A 27158-nucleotide genomic window follows, 5' to 3' on the forward strand; every position below is an offset into this window, starting at 1 on the left:
TATTGCCTGTCTTATCTATATACCAATAGATACCCAGCACCTATCAAATAGCTTGGCATACAATAAGCAGTCTATTTGTTGAATTAATGTACTTTTACACTGAGTCTTAAAAACATGGGCCCTGGCCGGCTGGCTCAGCGGTAGAGCGTCGGCCTGGCGTGCGGGGGACCCGGGTTCGATTCCTGGCCAGGGCACATAGGAGAAGCGCCCATTTGCTTCTCCACCCCCCCCTTCCTCTCTGTCTCTCTCTTCCCCTCCCGCAGCCAAGGCTCCATTGGAGCAAAGATGGCCCGGGCGCTGGGGATGGCTCCTTGGCCTCTGCCCCAGGCGCTAGTGTGGCTCTGGTCTCGGCAGAGCGACGTCCGGGAGGGGCAGAGCATCGCCCCCTGGTGGGCAGAGCGTAGCCCCTGGTGGGCGTGCCGGGTGGATCCTGGTGGGGCGCATGCGGGAATCTGTCTGACTGTATCTCCCCGTTTCCAGCTTCAGAAAAAAACAACAACAAAAAACAAAAACATAGATAGGAGTGCAAAAATAAAAAAAACAAAAAAGATACACCAGATTATGAGGAGAATGACAGCAGTGGCAAGAAAGTAAGACTAGGAAGATGGCTTGGAGCCTAATGGGAGGGGACCTCTATTCTGTGAACTTGGATTGGTGGCAGTATAAGGGTGAATAGGGAATTTGGTGGGAAGCAGCTCTTCCCCATTTCTGCTGGCAGTTAAGTCACCTGTTCTGGCCTATGATAGCCCTTTTTACATTCCTTTGTGTTTCTCCATCTTAGTGTAGGGACCTGGGTTCCAGAAGTGGCTTAGGCTGGAACCAGGTCTTGTTTGCATGCCTAGCATTTGGGAAATGAAGCAGTTCTCACCAAGCATTTGACTGATGAAATAACGGAATCACTTTAATTATTAGAGGGCAGGTTCAGGGTTTGAAAAAGTCCGAGTTCAGTTGAGACTCAAAATTTATTAGCTAGGACCTTGCTTTATCTCTCACAGGTTTCCTTTAAATCATCAAATGACTTATCAGAGGTGAAGGGCTTGACGAAGTTCCTGAGTAAGCGCTCAATTATTATTAATTGCCAATTCACAGGCACAACCGGTCTTTCTAGTCTAGTCCCTAGTTTCTTGTGCTGCCACGTCCCCTGTTAGGATTCAACAAAATACGTATGGGGTGCTGCTGTCCCAGGTAATTATCCCCATCATGCTCTCACGACAAAAGCACCAACCAAAAATGGCGACCTCTAAACCAGAAACGGGCGTCAATTACCGGTCACGGTAGCGACATATACTACAGGTGAAGTCGAGAAGAAACAGGTAGGGTAGGGTTCGTAAAGCTGGGGTACAAGGCACCGAGCCCGCCCACGCATCCAGTCAAAGCCAGCAGGAAAACACTTCAGAGCCCAAGCTTAGCAACAACCAGGGACCGCGACCATGTGTCAGAAGGGTATCTACGCCTGCGCAACTGAGGCCCGCGCCAGCCGGCCGGAAGAGCCGCGCGTTTCCGGGTTGGAGGCGGGGAGCGGTGCCGGAAGTACTCGGGGAGGGCCGAGCAGTCGGACCGGCTGCCGAGAGGATCGCTTCACTGGGGCAGTCTCCGCATATCATGGGGAGATAAACCTGCTGCCTGTGAGTCTTGGGCCTTGGCAGTTGAGGAAGAAGAGCGGGAGGAGGGAGTCAGGACCCAGACCCACAGTGGGTCAGTGTTTGAAGAGGCAGATTGTGGAGGAGATGGGACTGTGAGGAGTCAGGCTCTTGGGACGGGACTAGAGGATCGGGCTTGGAGAAGACACGGCTGTAGGGACCCGGGTTCCAAGACGGGACTTAAGGAACGGGAACAGATGTGAGTTCTCCGGCATCTGAGGGAAAGCGGTCTGAGAGGGACAGGATTGTGGGCACCCGTCTCTTAAGAGAAGAAGGGTCGAAACGGAACGGAGCGTGAAGACACGGGCTCCTGAGAGGTAAAAGCGGAGATGTGAGGACTTGGGCTCCGAAGAGGCAGAAGCGGGACAGTGAAGACCCGGGCTCCTAAGGATTCAGAAACAGAGCAGCGAAGACTTAGACCTTTGAGGGGCAGAAAGAGTAAGAGAACATTTGGGTTTGGAGGAATAGGAGCGGACAGTGAAGACGGGCTTCTGTGGGGACAGGATCGGGGCTTGGAGACTCCGAAGTACTTGAGGGAACACGGCTGTGAGGACCCGAACTCCTGAAAGCGGAGAATATCAGGGGCCATCAACCTCTAAGGGAAAGGGAAAGAGTTTGGAAAAAATACAGTGATGCCCTTTTTTTCGTAGATTCTCTGAACCCAGAGTGGTAAAGGATGTATTCCGGGAAAGACGACTCCTTCGCTCTGCCTACTTGGCTTCTGGCAGGCTTTTCTTGTGTCAGATTCTTAATCTAGGAAGCCCACAGGCAAGCATCTTCGTTTTCTGCTTCATTCTTACAAAGCTCTGATGTGGAGTTGAAGCAGTTTGAACTCGGTTACATACTTGACAAGTGCTTTAAATTCTACTCCACTTAACCCTGATTGAGTACGTATCTCTGCATCTCATATAAAAGAATGTCAGAGATGGAAGGGCCGGAAAGAGAATCTTTTGTAAATTCCTGTTTCAGGTGTAAAGAGGGCTTAGGATCATAGTGAAGTGATGTTGTTGATTAGGTCATGATTTTGGTGCAGTATCCTGCTGCACATAGCAATTAGGAGATGCTTGGTTAATATCACTTGAAAACATGCTTAGGCCCTGGCCGGTTGGCTCAGTGGTAGAGCGTCGGCCTAGCGTGCGGAGGACCCGGGTTCGATTCCCGGCCGGGCACACAGGAGAAGCGCCCATTTGCTTCTCCACCCCTCCGCCGCACCTTCCTCTCTGTCTCTCTCTTCCCCTCCCGCAGCCAAGGCTCCATTGGAGCAAAGATGGCCCGGGCGCTGGGGATGGCTCTGTGGCCTCTGCCTCAGGCGCTAGAGTGGCTCTGGTCGCAACATGGCGACCCCCAGGATGGGCAGAGCATCGCCCCCTGGTGAGCAGAGCTTCGCCCTATGTTGGGCGTGCCGGGTGGATCCCGGTCGGGCGCATGCGGGAGTCTGTCTGACTGTCTCTCCCTGTTTCCAGCTTCAGAAAAATGCAAAAAAAAAAAAAAAAAAAAAAAAAAAGAAAACATGCTTATAGCATCTGCTCTAACTTCAAAGCTAATGGATTTTTACAGATTCTACTACTTTATTTTTAGTCTTGGTGCTGTATTGACATTGATACAGTGGATGTCACTACCAGTTAGGAAACCTTTAAATGAAGCCCATCCCTACCCCCAAAGATGTAAGTAAGTCATTTAGAAAGTTGCAGATAAGTAAGCTGTATCTTGTATTTTTAGCATAAGCATTCACTGGAAATGGCTGCTTTTAGAGAAGGTTGGCAGGGAGACTTGGACTAGTCTCATCTCTTCAATAATGTCTTGTACTGAAACCTACTCAGGCTAACCAGACACTATGATAAGAACTTTCAAGTATTATATCATTTAATTACAACTTACAGCCCCACAAGTTAGATATTGTTAGTTCCATTGTACAGATAATGAAATTGGTTCCGAGGAGTTAAGTACCTTGCCAGAAATCACATGGTATTAAGTGGCCCAGCCCCAGTCAAACCCAGTTGTGTGTTTGATTAAAAGTTTTTTCTACTTTTCTAAGTGGATTCTTCATTATGTCTCAGTTTGCCCCTCAGCAAAACTGAAGTAATAGTTATACAAAACATATCATTGAATGAAAGCACCCCACCTCCTTCAGACTCCACACCAAGTACTATAACTTAGTAGGTTACTAATATAGTGTGGTATTTGAGGAGATCTAAATTCCTGTATTTATATTTTTATTTTTTTTATTATTCATTTTTAGAGAGGAGAGAGAGAGAGAGAGAAGGGGGGAGGAGCTGGAAGCATCAACTCCCATATGTGCCTCGACCAGGCAAGCCCAGGGTTTCGAACTGGCGACCTCAGCATTTTCAGGTTGACGCTTTATCCACTGAGCCACCACAGGTCAGGCCTGTATTTTTATTTTTATTATGGTTTTTTTTTTTATCTTTTGGGGATTTTTTATTTTTATTTTTTACAGAGTCAGAGAGAGGGATAGATAGGGACAGACAGGAATGGAGAGAGATGAGAAGCATCAATCATTAGTTTTTTAGTTGTTCATTAATTGCTTTCTCATGTGTGCCTTGAACCTGGGCCTTCAGCAGACCGAGTAATCCCTTGCTCGAGCCAGCAACCTTGGGTTCAAGCTGGTGAGCTTTTGCTCAAACCAGATGAGCCCGCACTCAAGCTGGCGACCTCGGGGTCTTGAACCTGGGTCCTTCCGCATCCCAGTCCAACACTCTATCCACTGCGCCACCACCTGGTCAGGCTCTTTTTAAATTTCTGTGTTTTCAAAGAAGCATAGACATTCAAGATAGAAAAACAGGAAATGAATAGAACATTTTAGGAGGCCAAGAAAGGCCAGTTTGAAACAAGAGCTTAAATTGGATTAACTTTACAATTGTACCATGAACTAGATGATTGGGGAAGTTGGGCTAACTTAGTTGAAACTATTTTTTCCCAATGAGTTAGCCTATGTTATTTGCAAGTGCCTTTACTATATGCAAGTGATAAAAACTTACACCAAAGTATGAGGTTAGTAAGAATGCCCATGCCACCATTTCAAAGTACTTAATGGTTTAAAGATAATTTATTACTGGATTAATATCCTCATCTGCATTTACAGAATGTACTCATTTTACTCATTGGTGACTCTAGCATCACCTGAGTTGTTATAATAAGATTTCAAAGTTACCTGATCAGAAAATCATTGTGTTAGAGCGGATATAAACAGAGAACATATTACTTTTGACCCAAGGTCTTTGTGGAAAGCTCCAAAATACTTCGGAGGCAACCTACCAGCAGTGTTTATAGTCTGCACTGTGAAACAAGTGTTTTGGAGGCAAAAGACAAACTTTGAACTCTGTACTTATGAGCTTAATTTAAAATCTTACACTAATTGTTAGAGCTGGAAGGAACTTTATTATTTGCCTGGTTCCACTGTGGAAACACTAGTCACAGGGAGCTCGTTCAACTTAGTGATGGAAGTAGGATGGTACCCAGCCCTCCTGAGTAGGGTCTTCTCACTGCTTCAGAGTACCTTTATCAGTCTCCTGCTGACCATTCACCTCTACGGTTTTATTCCAATCCACTTCCTTTTTCTAATGTCTATAGTCATAAGAATGGTTATAGGATGCTATCAAACCATATCAGGATGGGTGAAACCTTTTTTTTTTTTTTTTTTTCTAAAGCTGGAAACGGGGAGAGACAGTCAGACAGACTCCCGCATGCGCCCGACCGGGATCCACCTGGCATGCCCACCAGGGGAGACACTCTGCCCACCAGGGGGCGATGCTCTGCCCCTCCGGGGTGTCGCTCTGCTGAGACCAGAGCCACTCTAGCGCCTGGGGCAGAGGCCAAGGAGCCATCCCCAGCGCCCGGGCCATCTTTGCTCCAATGGAGCCTTGGCTGCGGGAGGGGAAGAGAGAGACAGAGAGGAAGGAGGGGGTGGGGGTGGAGAAGCAAATGGGCACTTCTCCTATGTGCCCTGGCCGGGAATCGAACCCGGGTCCCCCGCATGCCAGGTCGATGCTCTACTGCTGAGCCAACTGGCCAGGGCCGAAACCTTTTTTTTTTTTTAGAGAGAAAGAGAGATAAGAGACAGACAAACAGGAAGGGAGAGTGATGAGAACCATCAACTCATAGTTGATTGCTTTTCATAAGTGCCTTGACTGCAGATGTGGGAGCAGTGACCCCTTGTTCAAGCCAGCAACTTTAGGCTTCAAGCCAGCTACCTTTGGGCTCAAGCCAGCGACCATGCCCTCAAGTTGGATGAGCCCACACTCAAGCTGGTGACCTTGGCGTTTCAAACCTGGGATCTCAGTGTCCTAGGTCAGTGCTCTATTCACTGCAGCACCACCAGCCAGGCTTAACACAGTGATTTTTATAACATTTAGAAGAGGAGAGCATATATATTAGCAAACATGTTTAAAACATATTCTCCCCTGTGTTTATGGTGTACCACACACTCTTCAAATGCTTTAGATACATAAACTTAGTGAATTGCCACAATCCCATGAGGTACTTTATAATTAACTCCATTTTACAGATGAGGAAATTAAGGCATAAAGAGATTAGGTAGCTTGTTCAAAGACATAAATAAGTGGCAGAATTAGTACTTGAACCCAGACACTGTCACCAGAGTCCATGTTCTTGACCACTGTACTGTGCTACCCTGTATTAAATCAAAACCACTGGTCCAAAAACTAGTAGGAAAAAATCTCCTATTTCTCTTGCTCTCAAGTCTCACAGACTGCAATTAATTGATTCTTTGGTTCATTGAGGCTGGGAAATTTGAGCTCATTTGGTTACGTCTAGAAGCCAGAAAAGAGACAACCCGGTAGAAAACTGGTCATGAAGTCATCATGCACCACAATACAGGGCTTTTATGCCATCAGGTTGCTAGTCTTCTGGTCTTCATGTTTTGTTTAAAGAATTCCTAAACAGTTCAAAGGTAAAAGAATGTTAAAGGCAATCTGGTCTTCTATTCTCCTATTTTCTTCATTTAAAAAAAAAAAATCTTAATGGAACATCTGCCCAGAGAATGCTAGGTCTTGTAACTACTGCAGGTTCTCCACTGGTTTCCTACCCTCTGAAAAATCAGATCTTTTTAATACAATAATAGTGGCACAGCTAGATTTCTGTTTGAGAAACAAAGTTGCTAAAAGCAAAAGCAGGGCTTGTCATCCTCAGCCTAGCAACCACAGCTTAAATGTGATGGGTTGGGGGAGGGAAGATAGGCTTGGCTACTTAATTAAACTTGCAGCCATACAATATAGTTTTGATAAAATTATTGAATATTTTCAACTGTAGATTACTGCAGTATGGACTTTCTGGACTTTGTGAATCCTATAGCATGTGATTTCCACAGGGTAGGTAGTAAGAATTTACTATTATAATTGTTCTCTCAAACGGTCCAATAGTTAATGCCTCTGTTTTTACAGAGCGGTATATCCCTATCTTGGAATTTTAAAGAAGTGAGGTTAGAAATTTGAGTAGCCCAAAGGCAACCATGGTACATTGCATAATGGAATTCAGGTTATTTAAGGCCACTTCATTCCACTGTGCTTGGTCAGTGACATCCACAGTTGGGGCCCTGGCCGGTTGGCTCAGTGGTAGAGCGTCGGCCTGGTGTATGGGAGTCCCGGGTTCGATCCCCGGCCAGGGCACACAGGAGAAGCGCCCATCTGCTTCTCCACCCCTCCCCCTCTCCTTCCTCTCTGTCTCTCTCGTCCCCTCCCGCAGCCAAGGCTCCATTGGAGAAAAGTTGACCCGGGTGCTGAAGATGACTCTGTGGCCTCTGCCTCAGGCGCTAGAATGGCTCTGGTTGCAACAGAGCGACACCCCAGATGGGCAGAGCATCGCCCCCTGGTGGGCATGCCGGGTGGATCCTGGTCGGGCGCCTGCAGGAGTCTGTCTGACTGCCTCCCCGTTTCCAACTTCAGAAAGACATCCACAGTTGGGTTTGATGTATGTTTTCAGTAAACAGGTAATTTGAATAGGGAGTCATTGACCATTCTGATCAGAATGTGATACTTTGTTTTTCTATACCATACAGGGTATGGTGCTATGAGATGTAGCAAGTGCATACTGTCATGTAGGCACCATAACACTCAAATTACCTAACAGTTCCACCCTCTGCCAAAATTTCCCTTGTATTGCGTTTTTGCAGCCAAACTTTCCCCACTCAAACCCCTGGCAACAACTGATCTGTTTTCCATCCATATAGCTTTGCCTTTTTCAGAATGTCATAAATGGAACCATACAGTAACCTTTTGAGCCTTGCATCTTTCACCTAGAGGAACATATTTGAGATTATCCATTTTGTTGCATGTATCAGTAGTTCTTCCTTTCTATTGCTGAGTTGTTTCCTTCCTTCCTTCCTTCCTTCCTTCCTTCCTTCCTTCCTTCCTTCCTTCCTTCCTTCCGATAGAGACAGAGACAGATAGGGATAGACAGACAGGAAGGGAGAGAGATGAGAAGCATCAATTCTTTGCTGCTGCTCCCTAGTTGTTCATTGATTGCTTTCTCATATGTGCCTTGACGGGGAGGGGGGGGGGCTACAGCAGAGCGAGTGACCCCTTGCTCGAGCCAGTGACCTTGGGTCCAAGCTGGTGAGCCTTGCTCAAACTGGATGAGCTTGCGCTCAAGCTGGCGACCTTGGGGTTTCAAGCCTGGGTCCTCCGGGTCCCGGTCCGACGCTCTGTCCACTGTGCCACCTCCTGGTCAGGCTGAGTTGTTTTTCAGTGTATAGATAACCCTAGTTTGTTTATCCATTCACTAGTTGAAGGACATCTATCTGAATTGTTTTAGTTTTTGGCAATTATGAGCAATGTTGCTATGAACATTCACATACTGATTTTTGTGTAAATATAAGTTTTTATTTCTCAAGGGTAAATACCTAGGAGTGGGATTGCGGGATCATATAAGTATATAATTAACTTTATAAGAAACTGCCAAACATTTCCAAAAAGACTACACCATTTTACATTCACACCAGGAATGTATGCAGGTTTCAGTTGCTCCACATCCTCTCCAGCACTTGTTTGTTTGTTTGTTTATTTGGTATTTTTCTGAAGTTGGAAACGGGAAGGCAGTCAGACAGATTCTCTCATGCGCCCAACTGGGATCCACCCGGCATGTCCACCAGGGGGTGATGCTCTGCCCATCTGGGGCGTTGCTCTGTTGCAACCAGGGCCATTCTAGCACCTGAGGCAGAGGCCACAGAGCCATCCTCAGCGCCCAGGCCAACTTAGCTCCAATGGAGCCTTGGCTGCGGGAGGGGAAGAGAGAGACAGAGAGGAAGGAGAAGGGGAGGGGTGGAGAAGCAGATGAGCGCTTCTCCTGTGTGCCCTGGCCAGGAATCGAACCCTGGACTCCTACACACCAGGCAGATGCTCTACCACTGAGCCAACTGGCCAGGGCCTATTTATTTTTAATGTTAGCTATTCCAGTAGGGATTTTGTGGTGTCTCATTATTGTTTTAATTTGTATTTCTCTAATGACTAATGATATTATCATTTCATGTGTTTATTTGCCATCTGCTTATATCTTTTTTAAATGTTTATTTTATTGATTTGTTAGAGAGAGGAAGGGAGAGAACTAGAGAGAGACAGGAACATCGAGCTATTCATATATGTTCCCTGACCGGGGATCAAACGGGCAACCTCTGTGCTTCGGGACAATGCTCTAACCAACTGAGATATCTGGCCAGGACTGTATATCTTCTTTGGTGAAGGATCTCTTTAGATCTTTTGCCCATTTTAAATTTTTATTTTTTTTCAAAACATAAAGAAAAGTTTATTTAGAAAGTCACAGCCCTGGCCAATTGCTTAGTTGGTTAAGAGCGTCATCCCAAAATGACAAGGTTGTGGTTCAATCCCTGATCAGGGCACACACAGGAAGCAACCCATGAATGCATGACTGAGTGGAACAACAAATGGATGTTACCTTTCCCCCTGCCCTATCTCTCCCTTCCTCTTTCTGTCTCTAAAAATCAATCAACAGCCTGACCTGTGGTGACACAGTTGATAGAGCATCAACCTGGAATGCTAAGATTGCTGGATCAAAATCCCAGGTTTGCCGGGTTGAGGCACATAGGAGAAGTAACTACTATAAGTTGATGCTTCCCATTCCCTCCCCACCTTTCTCTCTTCCTCTGTCTAAAATCAATAAATAAAATCTTTTAAAAAATAAAATAGGCCCTGGCCGGTTGGCTCAGTGGTAGAGCGTTGGCCTGGCGTGCAGGAGTACCGGGTTCGATTCCCAGCCAGTGCACACAGGAGAAGCACCCATCTGCTTCTCCACCCCTCCCCCTCTCCTTCCTCTCTATCTCTCTCTTTCCCTCCCGCAGCCAACGCTCTATTGGAGCAAAGTTGGCCCAGGCGCTGAGGATGGCTCTATGGCCTCTGCCTCAGGCGCTAGAATGGCCCTGGTTGCAACAGAGCAACGCCCCAGATGGGCAGAGCATCGCCCCCTGGTGGGCATGCCGGGTGGATCCCGGTCGGGTGCATGCGGGAGTCTGTCTGACTGCCTCCCCGCTTCCAACTTCAGAAAAATACAAAAATATATATATAAATAGATAAATAAAATAAATAAAATAAAAATCAATAATTAAATTTTAAAAAATTAAGTCCATCATCCCAAAGAGGTGCAGAGGTTGCTGGTTCAATGCCTGGTTGGCATATACATGAATAGCTCGATATTCCTGTCTCTGTTTCTCTCTCTAAAGATTAATAAATCTTTTTTATAAAAAGCATTTTAAAAAAGATTTTTTTTTTTTAACAGAGACAGAGAGGCAGAGTGAGTGATAGACAGGGACAGACAGACAGGAACAGAGAGATGAGAAGCATCAATCATTAGTTTTTCGTTGCGCATTGCGACACCTTAGTTGTTCATTGATTGCTTTCTCATATGTGCCTTGACCGCGGGCCTTCAGCAGACCAAGCAACCCCTTGCTTGAGCCAGAGACCTTGGGTCCAAGCTGGTGAGCTTTTTGCTCAAACTAGATGAGCCTGCACTCAAGCTGGCGACCTTGGGGTCTCGAACCTGGGTCCTCAGCATCCCAGTCCGACGCTCTATCCACTGCGCCACCACCTGGTCAGGCTATAATCATTAATTTTAAAAGTTGTATATGAAAGAGATGGAGATTTTTTTTTGGTGCCCAGTAGGGATAAGGAAATGTTTCTCTGCATTCAGTTTTCCTGGATCCTGGTTGGCGAAGATGTGCCAGGCTGTGGAAATGAAATGGTTCTGTGGCAAGGGTGGTGCTTGATGCCAGTTGTTCATTTACAGGTGGCTTTTGAAAATGGCTGCCTCTCATTTCACCGGGCTCACAGCTGTTGCTGATGTACTTAAAGATCTAGACACTCAGATAGCTGTAAGTAAGCTCTTTGAGGCCACTATGGGAGGAGCTGGTGAATGTGCTTCTGATCTTGGTAACACCAAAGCTGACGTCACAGATTCAAGCTCATGGCTCTAAAATTTAGGAGTCTCAGCTACTCCAGGCTAGGGACTCTGCATGTACTTAAAGACTGCTAACACTCAGAGAATATTTGCTCTTGATGACAAAAAAGATTTTCACGATTGCAAAAAGTTGTATTTATTAGGCATAGCCCTGACATAGTTAAGCATGTTTTGAAATGCCAAAATGAACTAATCTGTTTTCTGATGCTTTGTGATTGGGTTGTAAGTATGTGACTGTGCCATGATTTATTTGAATTTAACATTATTTGATGCTCAAAAACAACGCATGTAGTACTTAACCATGTATTCTATTTTACAAAGTCTTCAAAAATGTCTTGCTCATTCTAGTTTGTTTTTGTACATAAGATTCCTCATTTTATTTATTTTCTTATTTCAATTTTGTGGACTGTTTCATTTAGCTTTTGGAGCAGAGATGGTTTCTCAATATCAGGTGAGAGCAATGAATATTCTTTATTCCCTCCAGTTTTAATGTGCAGGTGTCAAATGGTCACTATTCCTGATATACTGAAGGCCTTTCAAAGTCTGATTGACCTCACGTGGTTTTACTTTCAAAACTCATCCTTTATTACTGGTGCCTCTTGAGCTAATTTTTTTTTTCCTTCCACAGTTGATTGGCCTTGGTCCTCATACCTCCAGAAAGAAACAGGATCTCGATAAGCTCTATGAGCTGAAGTCCAAAGCTCGGCAGATTATGAATCAGTTTGGCCCCTCAGCCCTAATCAACCTCTCCAATTTCTCATCCATAAAACCGGAACCAGCCAGCACCCCTCCACAAGGCTCCATGGCCAATAGCACTACAGTGGTCAAGATACCAGGCACTCCCGGGTCAGGAGGTCGTCTCAGCCCTGAAAACAATCAGGTATCATCCTCTTACTTTTTGCTATCTATAGTCACCTCTCATTTGTTATTTGAACCAGTGATGCTTTGAGAGATGTCCATCTCAGGTGCTGACTCTTCCTCTCAGCTGAAAAAGGTCTTTTCCTGCCTTGGACTTCTAAAGGTCTGTATTGAAGCATCATGTAAAGTTTTACTTGTAGTATTTGTGTATGTGTCTATGTACATTCATACACACACGAAATACAACACCTTGCCCATGACAGATTTTTATGTATTTGAATATAAATATATATACTATATAATTATTCAATAATATAGTTAAATAAAATAGTTAATGGATTCAATATTCATTATTCTTGTAATACAAGTACTTTTGCCTCCAATCTTTTCTCCTTCTAGTTCCTCCAACTGCTGCCATTAGTAATTTTCTTCAGTGATTCTAAAATCTGCCACCCTCTTTCTACTCACGATCCTGATTCTGTCCTCCACAGCCACAAGAAATAAGAAATAAATATAGCTATGGTGGTGCAATGGGATAAAGCGTCGACCTGGAAATGCTGAGGTCGCCGGTTCGAAACCCTGGGCTTGCCTGGTCAAGGCACATATGGGAGTTGATGCTTCCAGCTCCTCCCCCCTTCTCTCTCTCTGTCTCTTCTCTCTCTCTCTCTCTCTCTCTCTCTCTCTGTCTCTCCCTCTCCTCTTTAAAATGAATAAATAAATAAATAAATAAATAAAATCTCTTGACTTGGGCCTCAGACTAAGTAGATAGGATGAGAGGACAACATTTCAAGAGAAATGGGGGAAGGCAGGCAGATGTGAATGGGAAGGGTTAGTTAGCCCAGGGGTAGTCAACCTTTTTATACCTACTGCCCACTTTTGTATCTCTGTTAGTAGTAAAATTTTCTTTTTTTATTTTTATTTTATTTATTCATTTTAGAGAGGAGACAGAGAGGGACAGAGAGAGACAGAGACAGGGGGGAGGAGCTGGAAGCATCAACTCCCATATGTACCTTGACCAGGCAAGCCCAGGGTTTCGAACCAGCGACCTCAGCATTTCCAGGTCGAGTAGTAAAATTTTCTAACCACTCACCGGTTCCACAGTAATGGTGATTTATAAAATAGGGAAGTAACTTTACTTTATAAAATTTATAAAGCAGAGTTACAGCAAGTTAAAGCATTTAATAATAATTACTTACCAAGTACTTTATGTTGGATTTTCGCTAAGTTTGGCAGAATAAATCTTATATTAATGATTTTTTAAATTTTTTTTACAGAGACAGAAAGAGAGTCAGAGAGAGGGATAGTTAGGGACAGACAGATAGGAAGGGAGAGAGATGAGAAGCATCAATCATCAGTTTTTTGTTGTGACACCTTAGTTGTTCATTGATTGCTTTCTCATATGTGCCTTGACCACGGGCCTTTAGCAGACCGAGTGACCCCTTGCTTGAGCCAGCGACCTTGGGTACAAGCTGGTGAGATTTGCTCAAACCAGATGAGCCTGCACTTAAGCTGGCGACCTCGGGGTCTCGAACCTGGATCCTCCACATCCCAGTCCAACGCTCTATTCACTGCGCCACTGCCTGGTCAGGCCAGAATAAATCTTTATAATATAACTTAATATATTTAAAATTATCTTTTTATTTATACTTTGGTTGCTCCGCTACCGTCCACCATGAAAGCTGGAACGTCCACTAGTGGGCGGTAGGAACCAGGTTGACTACCACTGGTTTAGGCCAATAGGAGACAAATCTATGTTGAATGTGGAGTTTATTGGAGAACAGGAAGTAAAGTTATATGGGTAGGATGATAACAAAACATACTGGGGATATACTAACCAGTTTCCATTGGAACTTTGGGTCAATAAACAATCTTTGCAAATACATAATAGAGTAAGTAATATAATAATAAAAATAGTATGTCGTAAGAGGATTAAGTTGGCAGTAAAGGGACAAGGAAGGTAGGAAAGGGATAGAAAGGAGGAAGATTACGTCTGAGCCTTCTGCAGTAAATCAAGACATGGCAAAGGCTTGAATTAAGTGATAATGGTAGAATGGAAAAGAATGGATAGGCCAGACACATCAGTAACAAATACTTATTTTTAAAATTATAGTATTTTTTTCTTATTTCCAAAGTTATACATGTTTATCACAGAAATATTTGAAAACCAGAAAGAATTAATAGCCAATAATTCTACCATCACCCCAAAATAAATATAGTTATTGTTTTAGTATACATATGTCTCTGATCATTTTTTTTTTTTGTATTTTTTTGAAGTTGGAAACGGGGAGGCAGTCAGACAGACTCCCACATGTGCCCAACCGGGATCCACCCGGCATGCCCACTAGGGGGCGATGCTCTGCCCATCTGGGGTGTCGCTCTGTTGCAACCAGAGCCATTCTAGCGCCTGAGGCAGAGGCCACAGAGCCATCCTCAGCGCCTGGGCCAACTTTGCTCCAATGGAGCCTTGGCTGCGGGAGGGGAAGAGAGAGACAGAGAGGAAGGAGAGGGGGAGGGGTGGAGAAGTAGATGGGCGCTTCTCCTGTGTGCCCTGGCCAGGAATTGAACCTGGGACTCCTGCATGCCAGGCCGACGCTCTACCACTGAGCCAACCGGCCAGGGCCTAATCATTTTTTAATGGCATATATTTGTGATGTGAAATGATATTTTCTCTCTGAAAGAGATCATAGTTGTACATACTTATACAAATATTTAGTTATACAAAGAAAAACACATGTTCCCTGCCCTCAGGGAGCTTTCAGCCTATTAAGTCAGAATCAGGTGAGTTTATAAATGGGCACAATGATAGGAGGTACAGTAAAGGCCAAAGGAGGAAATGGTTGCTTTTATCTGGCTGAGCTAGGGAAAGAGTCAGAAAAGAAGTACCATGAGGCCCTGGCCGGTTGGCTCAGTGGTAGAGTGTCGGCCTAGCGTGCAGAAGTCCCGGGTTTGATTCCCGGCCAGGGCACACAGGAGAAGCGCCCATCTGCTTCTCCACCCCTCCCCCTCTCCTTCCTCTCTGTCTCTCTTCCCCTCCCACAGCGAGGCTCCATTGGAGCAAGGATGGCCTGGGCGCTGGGGATGGCTCCTTGGCCTCTGCCCCAGGCACTAGAGTGGCTCTGGTTGCAACAGAGCGACGCCCTGGAGGGCCAGAGCATCGCCCCCTGGTGGCCAGAGAGTCGCCCCCTGGTGGGCGTGCCGGGTGGATCCCGGTCGGGCGCATGCGGGAGTCTGTCTGACTGTCTCTCCCTGTTTCCAGCTTCAGAAAATACAAAAAAAAAAAAAGTACCATGAGCTGAGCAGGTAGGAAGAAGGGTGGAAAGGCATGTCCAAATTAGCAGAGGCACTGTACAATTTGTGGTGGTCAGAAAGTGCAAATTATTTAATGTAGAGGGGAAGCGAGACACAGAAAAAGAGATGAGGCTGCAATGACTGTCTGACTGACACTGAGCTCTCTTTCAAACTGCTCTTTCTGCCCTTCCCTAGGCTGCCTCTGTCTTGAGAGTGTAGATTTGTAGCGATACTACCAGGTAGGCCAGACTGTTAACTCTTTGGAAAGCAGAAACTAGCCAACAAATTGACAACCTTTCGCGTGGCCAGGCAGTGGCAAAGTGGATAGAGCGTTGGACTGGAACACAAAGGACCCAGGTTTGAAACCCCGAGGTTGCCGGCTTGAGCGTGGGCTCATCTGGTTTGAGCAAGGCTCATGGGCTTCAGCCCAAAGTTGCTGGCTTGAGCAAGGGGTCACTCACTCTGCTGTAGCTCCCTAGTCAGGGCAAATATGAGAAAGCAATTAATGAACAACTAAGGTACCACAACGAAGAATTGATGCTTCTCATCTCTCTCCCTTCCTGTCTGTCCCTATCTGTCCCTCTCTCTGTTTCATTCTATCTCTGTCACACACACACAAAAAAAAAATCATAAAAGAAAAAAAATTGACAACCTTTCTACATCATAGGGTAATGAGGTTTTTTTGTTTGTTTCCTTGACACTTGGCTGAAAAATCTTCCCCAATTAACTTTAGGTATTGACCAAGAAGAAATTACAAGACTTAGTAAGAGAAGTGGATCCTAATGAGCAATTGGATGAAGACGTGGAAGAGGTAAGGTAGGGTCGGGTACCCCAGAGACTGTGTCCCTGAGAGCTAGTATAGAATAGTGGTTAAGCCTAGCCTGTGGTGGCGCAGTAGATAGAGCATCGACCTGGAACTCTGAGGTTGCCGGTTCCAAACCCTGGGCTTGCCTAGTCAAGGCATATTAAAAAAGCAAGCAATGAACAACTAAAGTGAAGCAACACAGCTTTGTAGTTATGGACATGTCACTTAAGCTTTCTGAGACTCAGCATCCTCCTATGTTGGTAGAGAATGACATTATTTATAGGGTTATTGTGAGCGTCCCATGGAATAGTTGCTACAAGTCACTTTAGACCTAACAGCTCTGCTACTTTTGCTGTCAAAAGGGCATAGTCTGTTCTCATAAGCACAATTTTAGTTGTTCCTAGAATATTCCTCTGTATTTCTAAGTAATATACTTAAACAGATATTCTTTTTTTTTTTTTTTTAAGAGAGAGAAAGAAAGAGAGACAGGATGAGAGAGATGAGAAGCATCAACTTGTAGTTACATCACTTTAGTTGTTTGTTGATGCTTCTTATATGTGCCTTGACGGAGTGGGGGAGGAGGGAAGAGGGGGCTCAAGCTAAGCCAGTGATCCCTTGCTCAAGCCAATGACGTTAGGCTTCAAGCCAGTGACCTTAGGATCATGTTGATGATCCCGTGCTCAAGCTGGTGAGCCAGCACTCAAGTTGGATAAGCCTGTGCTCAAGCTGGTGACCTTGGGGTTTTGAACCTGGGATGTAAGCATTTCAGGTTGTTGCTCTATCCACTGCACTAACACTGATCAGGCTAAACAGACATTGTCTAATTGATTAATTTTATAATAGTCTGTTGACTTCCTGCTATAGTAGAGGAGATTTTTTTTTTAATTTTTTTATTCATTTTAGAGAGGAGAAAGGGAGAGAGAGAGAGGGAGAGAGGGAGAGAGAGAGAGGAGAGAAAGACAGAGAAGGTGGGGAGGAGCTGGAAGCATCAACTCCCATATGTACCTTGACTGGGCAAGTCCAGGGTTTCGAACCGGCGACCTCAGCATTTCCAGGTTGACACTTTATCCACTGCGCCACCACAGGTCAGGCGGTAGAGGAGAATTTTGTTAAACCATTTACGTACAAGCCGTACACCCTTTCCCTCATTTTTCCAATATAGTTTTGTCACAATTATTTAATAACTCAGAAACTAGTATTTACATTATGCTGACCATATACCATATTTCCCCATGTATAAGGCACACTCTGTTTCAAAATTTTTGGGGTCTAAAAACTCGGTGTGTCTTATACAGTGGTTGTAGGTTTTTTACTTGCATTTCCCACTTTTTTGCGCTTGTATGAATTTTTTTTTTTTTTTTTTTTTTTTTTTTACAGAGACAGAGAGTCAGAGAGAGGGATAGACAAGGACAGACAGACAGGAACGGAGAAAGATGAGAAGCATCAATCATTAGTTTTTTGTGGCACATTGCGACACCTTAGTTGTTCATTGATTGCTTTCTCATATGTGCCTTGACCGTGGGCCCTTAGCAGACCGAGTAACCCCTTGCTTGAGCCAGCGACCTTGGGGTCCAAGCTGGTGAGCTTTTGCTCAAACCAGATGAGCCCACGCTCAAGCTGGTGACCTTGGGGTCTCGAACCTGGGTTCTTGGCATCCCAGTCCAACGCTCTATCCACTGCGCCACCACCTGGTCAGGCATGAATTTTTTTTTTAAATTTTTTTTTATTTTTGTGTGTGTGTAACAGAGACAGAGAGAGACAGATAGGTACAGACAGGAAGGAAGAGAGATGAGATCCATCAACTCTTCATTGTAGCACCTTAGTTGTTCATTGATTGCTTTCTCATATGTGCCTTGACCAGGGGCTACAGCAGACAGAGTGACCCCTTGCTCAAACTAGCGACCTTGGGTTCAAGCTGGTGAGCTTTGCTCAAACGAGATGAGCGTGCTCAAGCCAGCAACCTCGGGGCTTCGAACCTGGGTCCTCCGTGTCTCAGTCCGACGCTCTATCCACTGCACCACCGCCTGGTCAGGCAGAGGGTTTTATTTTCTTACATTAGTTTTTTGATAATTTCTTTAGTTTTGTTCTTTCTTTCTGCGATGATAATTGATGGGATGTTGAATCTTCTGCATTGATCCTTTTAGGTGTTTGGGTCTTTTCACTCCTATTTTTCATTTCTTTGTAATTCTAAGTTCTGTTTGTTGGGGAGCTTTTCCTTAGTTTACCTTCTAATCCTTTTAACTTTTTTTACTATGAAATTTTAATTTCCATGACCTGCTTCTTGTTGTTGACTGATTGGTTCTTTTTCTGTTTTCCTAAGCCATTCTATTCTTTTTTTGTTTGTTTTTGTTTTTTTGTATTTTTCTGAAGCTGGAAACGGGGAGAGACAGTCAGACAGACTCCCGCATGCGCCTGACTGGGATCCACCCGGCACACCCATCAGGGGGCAATGCTCTGCCCCTCTGGGGCATCGCTCTGTCGCAACCAGAGCCACTCTAGTTCCTGGGGCAGAGGCCAAGGAGCCATCCCCAGTGCCCGGGCCATCTCTTGCTCCAATGGAGCCTCGCTGCGGGAGGGGAAGAGAGAGACAGAGAGGAAGGAGAGGGGGAAGGGTGGAGAAGCAGATGGGTGCTTCTCCTGTGTGCCCTGGCCGGGAATCGAACCCGGGACTTCTGCATGCCAGGCCGATGCTCTACCACTGAGCCAACCGGCCAGGGCCCTAAGCCATTCTATTCTTATTTTATAATTGTAATATCTTCTCTTATCTTTCTGAGGATATTAATTATATTTTTGACATTTTCTTCTTTTCCCTGCATTGTCTTTATTTCCTCTGGGACTGCTTTTTCCTTTTTTGCTTTGTTTACTGTATTTTCTTGTTTGTGTTAGAGACCTTCTTCAAACGTCTGTTGATCCTAGCTATCCATTTATCCCCTTTTTATTGAATTTATTGGAGTGACACTGGTTAACAAAATTATACAGGCTTCAGGTGCACAATTCCACAATACATCCTCTGTACACTGTATTATGTGTTCTAGCTATCCTTTTTTTAAAAGAATGAGCCATTAAAAAGCTAATTTAGGCCCTGGCCGGTTGGCTCAGCGGTAGAGCGTCGGCCTGGCATGCGGGGGACCCAGGTTCGATTCCTGGCCAGGGCACATAGGAGAAGCGCCCATTTGCTTCTCCAACCCCCCCCCTCCTTCCTCTCTGTCTCTCTCTTCCCCTCCCGCAGCCAAGGCTCCATTGGAGCAAAGATGGACCGGGCGCTGGGGATGGCTCTGTGGCCTCGGCCCCAGGCGCTAGAGTGGCTCTGGTCGCAGCAGAGCGACCCCCCCCCTGGAGGGGCAGAGCATTGCCCCCTGGTGGGCAGAGCGTCGCCCCCTGGTGGGCATGCCGGGTGGATCCTGGTCGGGCGCATGCGGGAGTCTGTCTGACTGTCTCTCCCCGTTTCCAGCTTCAGAAAAATACAAAAAAAAAAAAAAGCTAATTTAGCCTGACCAGTCGGTGGCACAGTGGGTAGAGCGTCGGACTGGGATGTGGAGGACCCATGTTCGAGACCCCGAGGTCGCCAGCTTGAGTGCGGGCTCATCTGGCTTGAGCAAAGCTCACCAGCTTGGACCCAAGGTCGCTGGCTTGAGCAAGGGGTTACTCGGTCTGCGGAAGGCCCACGGTCAAGGCACATATGAGATAGCAATCAATGAACAACTAAGGTGTCGCAACAACAACGAAAAGAAACTGATGATTGATGCTTCTCATCTTTCTCCGTTCCTATCTGACTGTCTCTGTCTATCCCTCTCTCTGACTCTCTCTGTCTCTGTAAAAAAAAAAAAAAAAAAAAAAAAAAAAAAAGCTAATTTGAAGCAGAACTTATTGACAGGCTTTGTCCAATAATGTGCTGGTGAATGTTTAACAGTCAGCTCTATGGAGAAAAAAAGACCTGACTTCCAGCATTTTCTGATTTCTGGGGTGTAAAATTCCCACTGTGCCCTTTTTAAGTTAACAACATATTGTTTCTGAATGCAAAATTGGGAAAAAGGCATATATAATTGGCTTCCATGAGCTCCTCTCAACTGGCTCCAGAATAACTGGCTCCAGAATACCAGGGCTCCACTTAAGAATAGTGGTCTACAGTTTGACCTTTCATTGAAGGACTCCCCGAATATCAGTATCTGTAAGTCTTTTCTCTGGAGTCATTTGGTATCTCCAAAGAAAAATCCTCTAGTATTCTATCCAGAGAGTTTTTCCTTAGCTTCTAACATTTTAGAGACAAAGCAAAAGAAAGGGGCTGTGTCTTTCCCCTCCCTCTGCTGTGTCTAGCATATTCAAATGCAGAACCACATCTCTTCATGGGAATATGCCACTGTGTTCTGGCTCAAGTAAATGCAGGGAAAAGTCACTTGGCTGCTTTTGAAATGCAGGAGTCAGTGAACCACTCTGTCTATATAGACATGTAACTATTCTCCCACTTTCAGTTCCTAGACCTCAGCCCAGTCTTTTATGATAAATGGCACCTCCAAATCCTGGGTTTCTGAGGGGCTGTAAAGAGAGTATCAGTTCAGTTCTCATTGGTGTCCCCTCTGTAGGCACTTGTCTTGTACCTTCTGTCCATCTGCTAGTTCACTTCCCCCTCTTCTTCTGTTATCTCTGTAGCAAACATTTACTTTAAAAGTTTATTGGAATCTCAAGGCCCTGGCCAGTTGGCTCAGTGGTAGAGCATCGGCCTGGCATGTGGACGTCCCAGGTTCTCTTTCACACAAGAGAAGCGCTCATCTGCTTCTCTACCCCTTCCCTTCTAACTTCTCTCTCTCTCTCTCTCTCTCTCTCTCTCTCTCTCTTTTCCTCCCCCTCCTGCAGCCAAGGCTCAATTAGAGCGAGTCAGGCCCGGGCGCTGCCTCTGGTTGCAACAGAGCAAGGGCTCCAGATGGGCAGAGCATAGACCTCTAGTGGGCTTGCCAGGTGGATCCCGGTCGGACCACATGCGGGAGTCTGTCTCTCTGCCTCACCTCTCACTAAAAAACAGTTTATTGGAATCTCTTTTTCCATTAAGGTTTTCTCTCCTGTTCTTGTTGTCTTTGAAGATTTCTGTCTTTTTTTCTTTACTATTATTTTAGTGGATTTAGGGAAGAAGAGGAGGTCAATTTTGGAGTTGATCTGCCATGTTTAGTCAGAAGTATTTTCTTCAGATGGTATTCATTTGGTTTCATAGGAAAGATAACAATCTATTAATGGTCCAGCAGAACACGGAATATCTATAGTAGTAATTTTATTTTATTTTAATATTTCATCAGCAGAGGAAGCCATGGGGAATGTATTGACATAAAAATTCCATTTTTTGCCCTGGCTGGGTAGGTCAGATGATTGGAGCATTGTCCCAATACACTGAGGTTGAGGGTCCAGTCGGGGCACATGCAGGAGTCAACCAAGGAATGCATAAATAAGTGGAACAGCCAATCCATGTTTCTTCCTTTCTCACTCTCTAAAAGTCAATAATTTTTTTTTTAAATTTCAGTTTCTTCATGTAGATTTTTAGCTTCAGAATTCTGATTTTACTCATCACACAGTCCAGGAATAATTTATAATGAAGTAGAAAGAACTCAGGATTTGGATTCAGAACCTTGAAGTTAAATCCTGGTTCCACTGTTTAGTAGTTACATGGCTGTGAGCAAGGTGGTCTCCTTGATTCTTAGCATTCTCTGCTCTAGAATAAGGATAAAATTCATACCCTATTTTATTCACAGGATTATTACAAGGACTGGTTAAGGTAACAGACATAAAAATGGTTTAAGAGACTGTTAAGTGCGGAATTATAACAATTCACCTTTGTTTTCCCACCTAATTCAGAAGGCAGTCTGAGCATGCGAGATAGGGCTGATTGGTGCCTGTGGGTAGGGGAGAAAGTGCGAAAGCTCATCCTCAGAAGGGTGTGAGTTGCACTCTGCCTGGTTAATGAGTTACTATGTTCCTATTGCCATCCTCACTCCTCCTCTCACCTTGGGCCAAATGCTGAGTATAAGCCTTCTAACACTATAGAAAGCTACGTGACTAAACATGTGGTCGGGCAGATGCAGTTGTTGCAGCAACAGGAGCCTGCCCTGCCAGTGACATGGTTACTCTCCCTCACTTCTGTCTTCCCCAGATGCTGCTGCAGATTGCTGACGATTTTATCGAGAGCGTGGTGACAGCCGCCTGCCAGCTTGCTCGGCATCGCAAGTCCAGCACCCTGGAGGTGAAGGACGTCCAGCTGCACCTAGGTATGTGATCGCGCTTCTCCCCAAGGTCTCCGTACTAGTGCTCCTGTGGGACCGTCAAGAAAGGCATAGTCAGGCCTGACCTGTGGTGGCGCAGTGGATAAAGCGTCGACCTAGAAATGCTGAGGTCGCCGGTTCGAAACCCTGGGCTTGCCTGGTCAAGGCACATATGGGAGTTGATGCTTCCAGCTCCTCCCCTACTTCTCTCTCTGTGTCTCTCCTCTCTGTCTCTCCCTCTCCTCTCTAAAATGAATAAAATTAAAAAAATTAAAAAAAAAAAAAAAAAAAGAAAAGAAAGGCATAGTCAGAAGAACTTTTATGCCTCTCAGGCTCTGAGATTGATGCATTCCCAGGCGCTGGGTTTGCCACTTTTCTTTACTTATTATTTCTCTTATTATTATTATTATTATTTTTAGTGAGAGGAGGGGAGGCAGAGACAGACTCCTGCATGCGCCCTGACTGGGATCCAGCCGGCAAGCCCCACTAGGGGGTGATGTTCTGCCCATCTGGGGCCCTTGCTCTGTTGCAACCAGAGCCATTTTAGTACATGAGGTGGAGGCCTTGGAGCCATCCTCAGCACCTGAGGCGAACTCACTCTAATTGAGCTGTGGCTGCGGGAGGAGAGGAGAAGAGAGAGGGAGAAGTGAGGGGGGGTGGAGAACCAGATGGGCGCTTCTCCTGTGTGCCCTGACCGGGAATCGAACTTGGGACATCCTCACGATGGGCCAATGTTGTACCACGGAGCCAACCGGCCAGGCCCTCTTTTTTTGAGAAGGGTGGGGGAGAGATGAGAAGCATCATCTCATAGTTGCTTCACTTTAATTGTTCATTAATTGCTTCTCATATGTGCCTTGATGGGGCAGTGAGCTTCAGGCCGAGCCAGTGACGTTGGGCTTCAAGCCAGCAATCCCACAGTCAAGCCACCACCCTGCGCTCAAGCTGGCAACCTCGGGGTTTTTTTTTGTTGTTGTTGTTGTTTCTGTATGATTCTGAAGCCGGAAACGGGGAGAGACAGTCAGACAGACTCCCGCATGTGCTCGACCGAGATCCACCCAGCACGCCCACCAGGGGGCGACGCTCTGCCCACCAGGGGGCTATGCTCTGCCCCTCCGGGGTGTCGCTCTGTTGTGACCAGAGCCACTCTAGCGCCTGGGGCAGAGGCCGAGGAGCCATCTCCAGCGCCCGGGCCATCTTTGCTCCAATGGAGCCTTGGCTGCGGGAGGAGAAGAGAGAGACAGAGAGGAAGGAGAGGGGGAGGGGTGGAGAAGCAGATGGGCGCTTCTCCTGTGTGCCCTGGCCGGGAATCGAACCCGGGACTTCTGCACGCCAGGCTGACGCTCTACCACTGAGCCAACCAGCCAGGGCCATACCTCGGGGTTTTGAACTGGGGTCTTCAGTGTCCTGGGTCTGTGCTCTATCCACTGTGCCACTGGTACCAGTCAGGCTGTGGCTGTAAATTCCTTTTTTTTAAGATTTTATTTATTTATTTTGGCAGGGAGAGAGAGATAAAGGGGAAGGAGCAGGAAGCATCAGCTCCCATATGTGCCTTCACTGGGCAAGCCTGGGGTTTCGAACCAGTAACCTCAATGTTCCAGGTCGATGCTTTATCCACTGCACCACTATAGGTCAGGGCTTTTATTTATTTATTTTTTAAGATTTCATTTATTCATTTTAGAGAAGGGGATCTGTAAATTGTTGACAGCTCTCTTCTGCACAGACTGGAATGCCGGGGTTTGCTTCTGACATGGTTTTCTATATTTTGATAGTTTCTCTGCTGTGATCCATGTGAATGTTAAAAGAAAAAAAGAAAAAAAGAGAGATAATGTACAGAAAAATGTTTGCACAGTGCTGCTCTGTGCCAGGCATTTTACTATATGTCTTATTCACTAAATGATTGTTGTTGTTATATTAGTACTATATGAACTATAATTACACGCATTTATAAAATATATTGCTACAGATCCTCACAGGGGTGCGTTTGTGCCTAGTAGCTACTCTCTTTCTCTAAAGTGACTTTGCAAATTCATGTCCCGATCCACTTTGTTTAGATTGTAAAGTTTAATTCCTAGCGAATAAACTTAGTGCCACTTCCAAGTTCTTACAACACATATTCTTAGAAGACTTTAGATATTTTTATTTTCAAAAAAATTATTGGAAGAGAACTCTATATAAAATTATTCTGGAACCAAACATGAATCATTCGTTCACTCAATATTTACTGTGCATTAGACAGAGAAGGTGTGGAACCACTAATAACTCAATTCAATTTGAATAAGTTTCTGCCTGGGGCAAAACACATTTGCCAAACAACTGTTTTCAATACTCAGAGAAGTGTGATAAAGGAGTCCCTTTGTAACTCTTTTTATATATTTTTAAATTTTTTTTATTTTTGTTTGCTTTTTGGTGACAGAGAGAGAGAGAGGGACAGATAGGGGCAGACAGGAAGGGAGAGAGATGTGAAGCATCAATTCTTCATTGCAGCCTCTTATTTATTTATTTAATTTTAATTTTTTTGTGGCAGAGACAGAGTCAAAGAGAAGGACAGACAGACAGGAAGAGAGAGAGGAGAAACATCAATTCTTTGTTGCGGCTCTTTAGTTGTTCGTTGATTGATTTCTCATATGTGCCCTGACGGGGGGGGGGGGGGGGGGGGGCGGGGAGCGGCTACAGCAGACCAAGTGACCCTTTGCTTGAGCCAGCGACCGTGGGCTCAAACTGGTGAACCTTGCTCAAACCAGATGAGCCTGCACTCAAGCCGGCGACCTCGGGGTCTCGAACCTGCATCCTCCACATCCCAGTCTGACGCTCTATCCACTGCACCACTGCCTGGTCAGGCTTCATTGCAGCCTCTTAGTTGCTCATTGATTGCTTTCTCATATGTGCCTTGGGGGGGTGGCTACAGCAGACCAAGTGATTCCTTGCTCGAGCCAGCGACCTTGGGTTCAAGCTGGTGAGCTTTGCTCAAACCAGATGAGCCCACGCTTAAGCTGGCGACCTCGGGGTCTCAAACCTGGGTCCTCCGCATTCCAGTCAGACACTCAAACCACTGCGCCACTGCCTAGTCAGACTGTAACTCTTTTTATTTTTTATTTTATTTTATTTTATTTTTGTATTTTTCCAAAGCTGGAAACGGGGAGAGACAGTCAGATAGACTCCCGCATCCGCCCGACCGGGATCCAACCAGCACGCCCACCAGGGGGCGACGCTCTGCCCACCAGGGGGCGATGCTCTGCCCCTCTGGGGTGTCGCTCTGTTGCAACCAGAGCCACTCCAGCGCCTGGGGCAGAGGCCAAGGAGCCATCCCAGCGCCCGGGCCATCTCTGCTCCAATGGAGCCTTGGCTGCGGGAGGGGAAGAGAGAGACAGAGAGGAAGGGGGGGGGGTGGAGAAGCAAATGGGCGCTTCTCCTATGTGCCCTGGCCCAGAATCGAACCCAGGTCCCCCGCACGCCAGGCCGATGCTCTACCGCTGAGCCAACCGGCCAAGGCCTGTAACTCTTTTTATTTTTAAAATTTTTTTTATAAAGATTTTATTTATTCATTATAGAGAGGGAAGAGAGAGAGAGAGAGAGAGAGAGAGAGAAGGGGGGAGGAGCAGAAAGCATCAACTCCCATATGTGCCTTGACCAGACAAGCCCAGGGTTTTGAACCTGCAACCTCAGTGTTTCCAGGTTGACACTATCCACTGTGCCACCACAGGTCAGGCTGTAACTCTTTTTAATAGACACTTATTCTCTAAATAATTTTGTTTAAGTAGAGTTGACCCTTGAACAACACAGGTGTGAACTATGTAGGTCTACTTATATTGATATATGGATTTTTTTCAGTAAGTACGTGCAGTCCTAGAAATGTTTTTTTTTTTATTCCTTATGATTTTCTTTTCTCTACTTTATTGTAAGAATACATTATAAAATATATATAACAGCCTGACTAGGTGGTGGCGTAGTGGATAGAATGTTGGACTGGCATGTGGAGGACCCAGGTTTGAAAGCCGAAGTCCCTGGCTTGAGCGCAGGCTCACCAGCTTGAGCGCAGGGTGGCTGGCTTGAGGATCATAGACATGACCCCGAGGTCGCTGGCTTGAGCCCAAAGGTCATTGGCTTGAAGCCCAATTGTTACTGGCTTGAGCAAGGGGTCACTCGCTCTGCTGTAGCCCCCTAGTCAAGGCACGTATGAGAAAGCAATTAATGAACAACTAAGGAGCTACAACGAAGAATTGATGCTTCTCATCTCTCCGTTCCTGTCTGTCTGTCCATCCCTATCTATCCCTCTCTGTCTCTGTCAAAAAAACCCCACATATGACATATAGTATTATGTTAATCTACTCTTTATGTTATTGGTAAGGCTTACAGTTAACAGTAGGCTATAAGTTGCGGGGTTTTTTAAGTGAGTGGAGGAGGTATAGACAAACTCCCTCATGCACCCCGCCTGGGATCCTCCGGCAACCCCCATCTGGGGCCGCTGCTCAAATCTACTGAGCTATCCTCAGCATAGGCTGACACTTGGATCAGTCGAGCCACTGGCTGCTGAGAAGCCACTAGGAAGAGAGAAAGAAGGGGAAGAGGGTGGGGAAGAGATGCAGATGGTCACTTCTCCTGTGTGCCCTGACCGGGGATTAAACCCGGGATTTCACATATCCGGCTGACGCTCTGTCCACTGAGTAAACTGGGCAGAGCCATTAAAATTTTTCTTTTTTAAGATTTTTATTTATTGATTTTAGAGGAGAGAGAAAGAGAAAGGCGAGGGGAGCAGGAAGCATCAGCTCGTAGTAGTTGCTTCTAGTATGTGCTTTGACCAAGCAAGCCCAGGGTTTCGAACTGGCAACCTCTGCCCTTCAGGATGATGTTCTAACCAACCGAACTATCCAGCCAGGGCAACAGTTTTTA

General features: G+C 45.7%; 1 protein-coding gene across 7 annotated transcripts in view; it reads left to right on the plus strand.

Annotated features, from left to right (window-relative positions):
• Positions 1 to 1513: 1513 nt before the first annotated feature.
• The window catches only part of TAF12 (TATA-box binding protein associated factor 12), a 28367-nt gene continuing 2722 nt past the window's right edge, over positions 1514 to 27158 (plus strand). Inside the window, exons 1-5 of one of the 7 annotated variants that reach the window (XM_066269895.1) lie at positions 1531 to 1625; positions 2291 to 2408; positions 11707 to 11958; positions 15958 to 16035; positions 22163 to 22277. In XM_066269895.1, coding sequence (XP_066125992.1) covers positions 11791 to 11958; positions 15958 to 16035; positions 22163 to 22277 — 361 coding nt within the window. In that variant the 5' untranslated portion in view covers positions 1531 to 1625; positions 2291 to 2408; positions 11707 to 11790. Of the gene's footprint in view, positions 1626 to 1669; positions 1958 to 2059; positions 2079 to 2290; positions 2409 to 3891; positions 4020 to 10907; positions 10993 to 11706; positions 11959 to 15957; positions 16036 to 22162; positions 22278 to 27158 lie in introns of those variants that run through there. The other 6 variants (XM_066269892.1, XM_066269894.1, XM_066269896.1 and 3 more) reach the window with 6 other exon arrangements.

The sequence above is a fragment of the Saccopteryx bilineata genome, chromosome 3 (assembly GCF_036850765.1).
Source record: "Saccopteryx bilineata isolate mSacBil1 chromosome 3, mSacBil1_pri_phased_curated, whole genome shotgun sequence".
Classification (NCBI taxonomy): Eukaryota; Metazoa; Chordata; class Mammalia; order Chiroptera; family Emballonuridae; genus Saccopteryx; species Saccopteryx bilineata.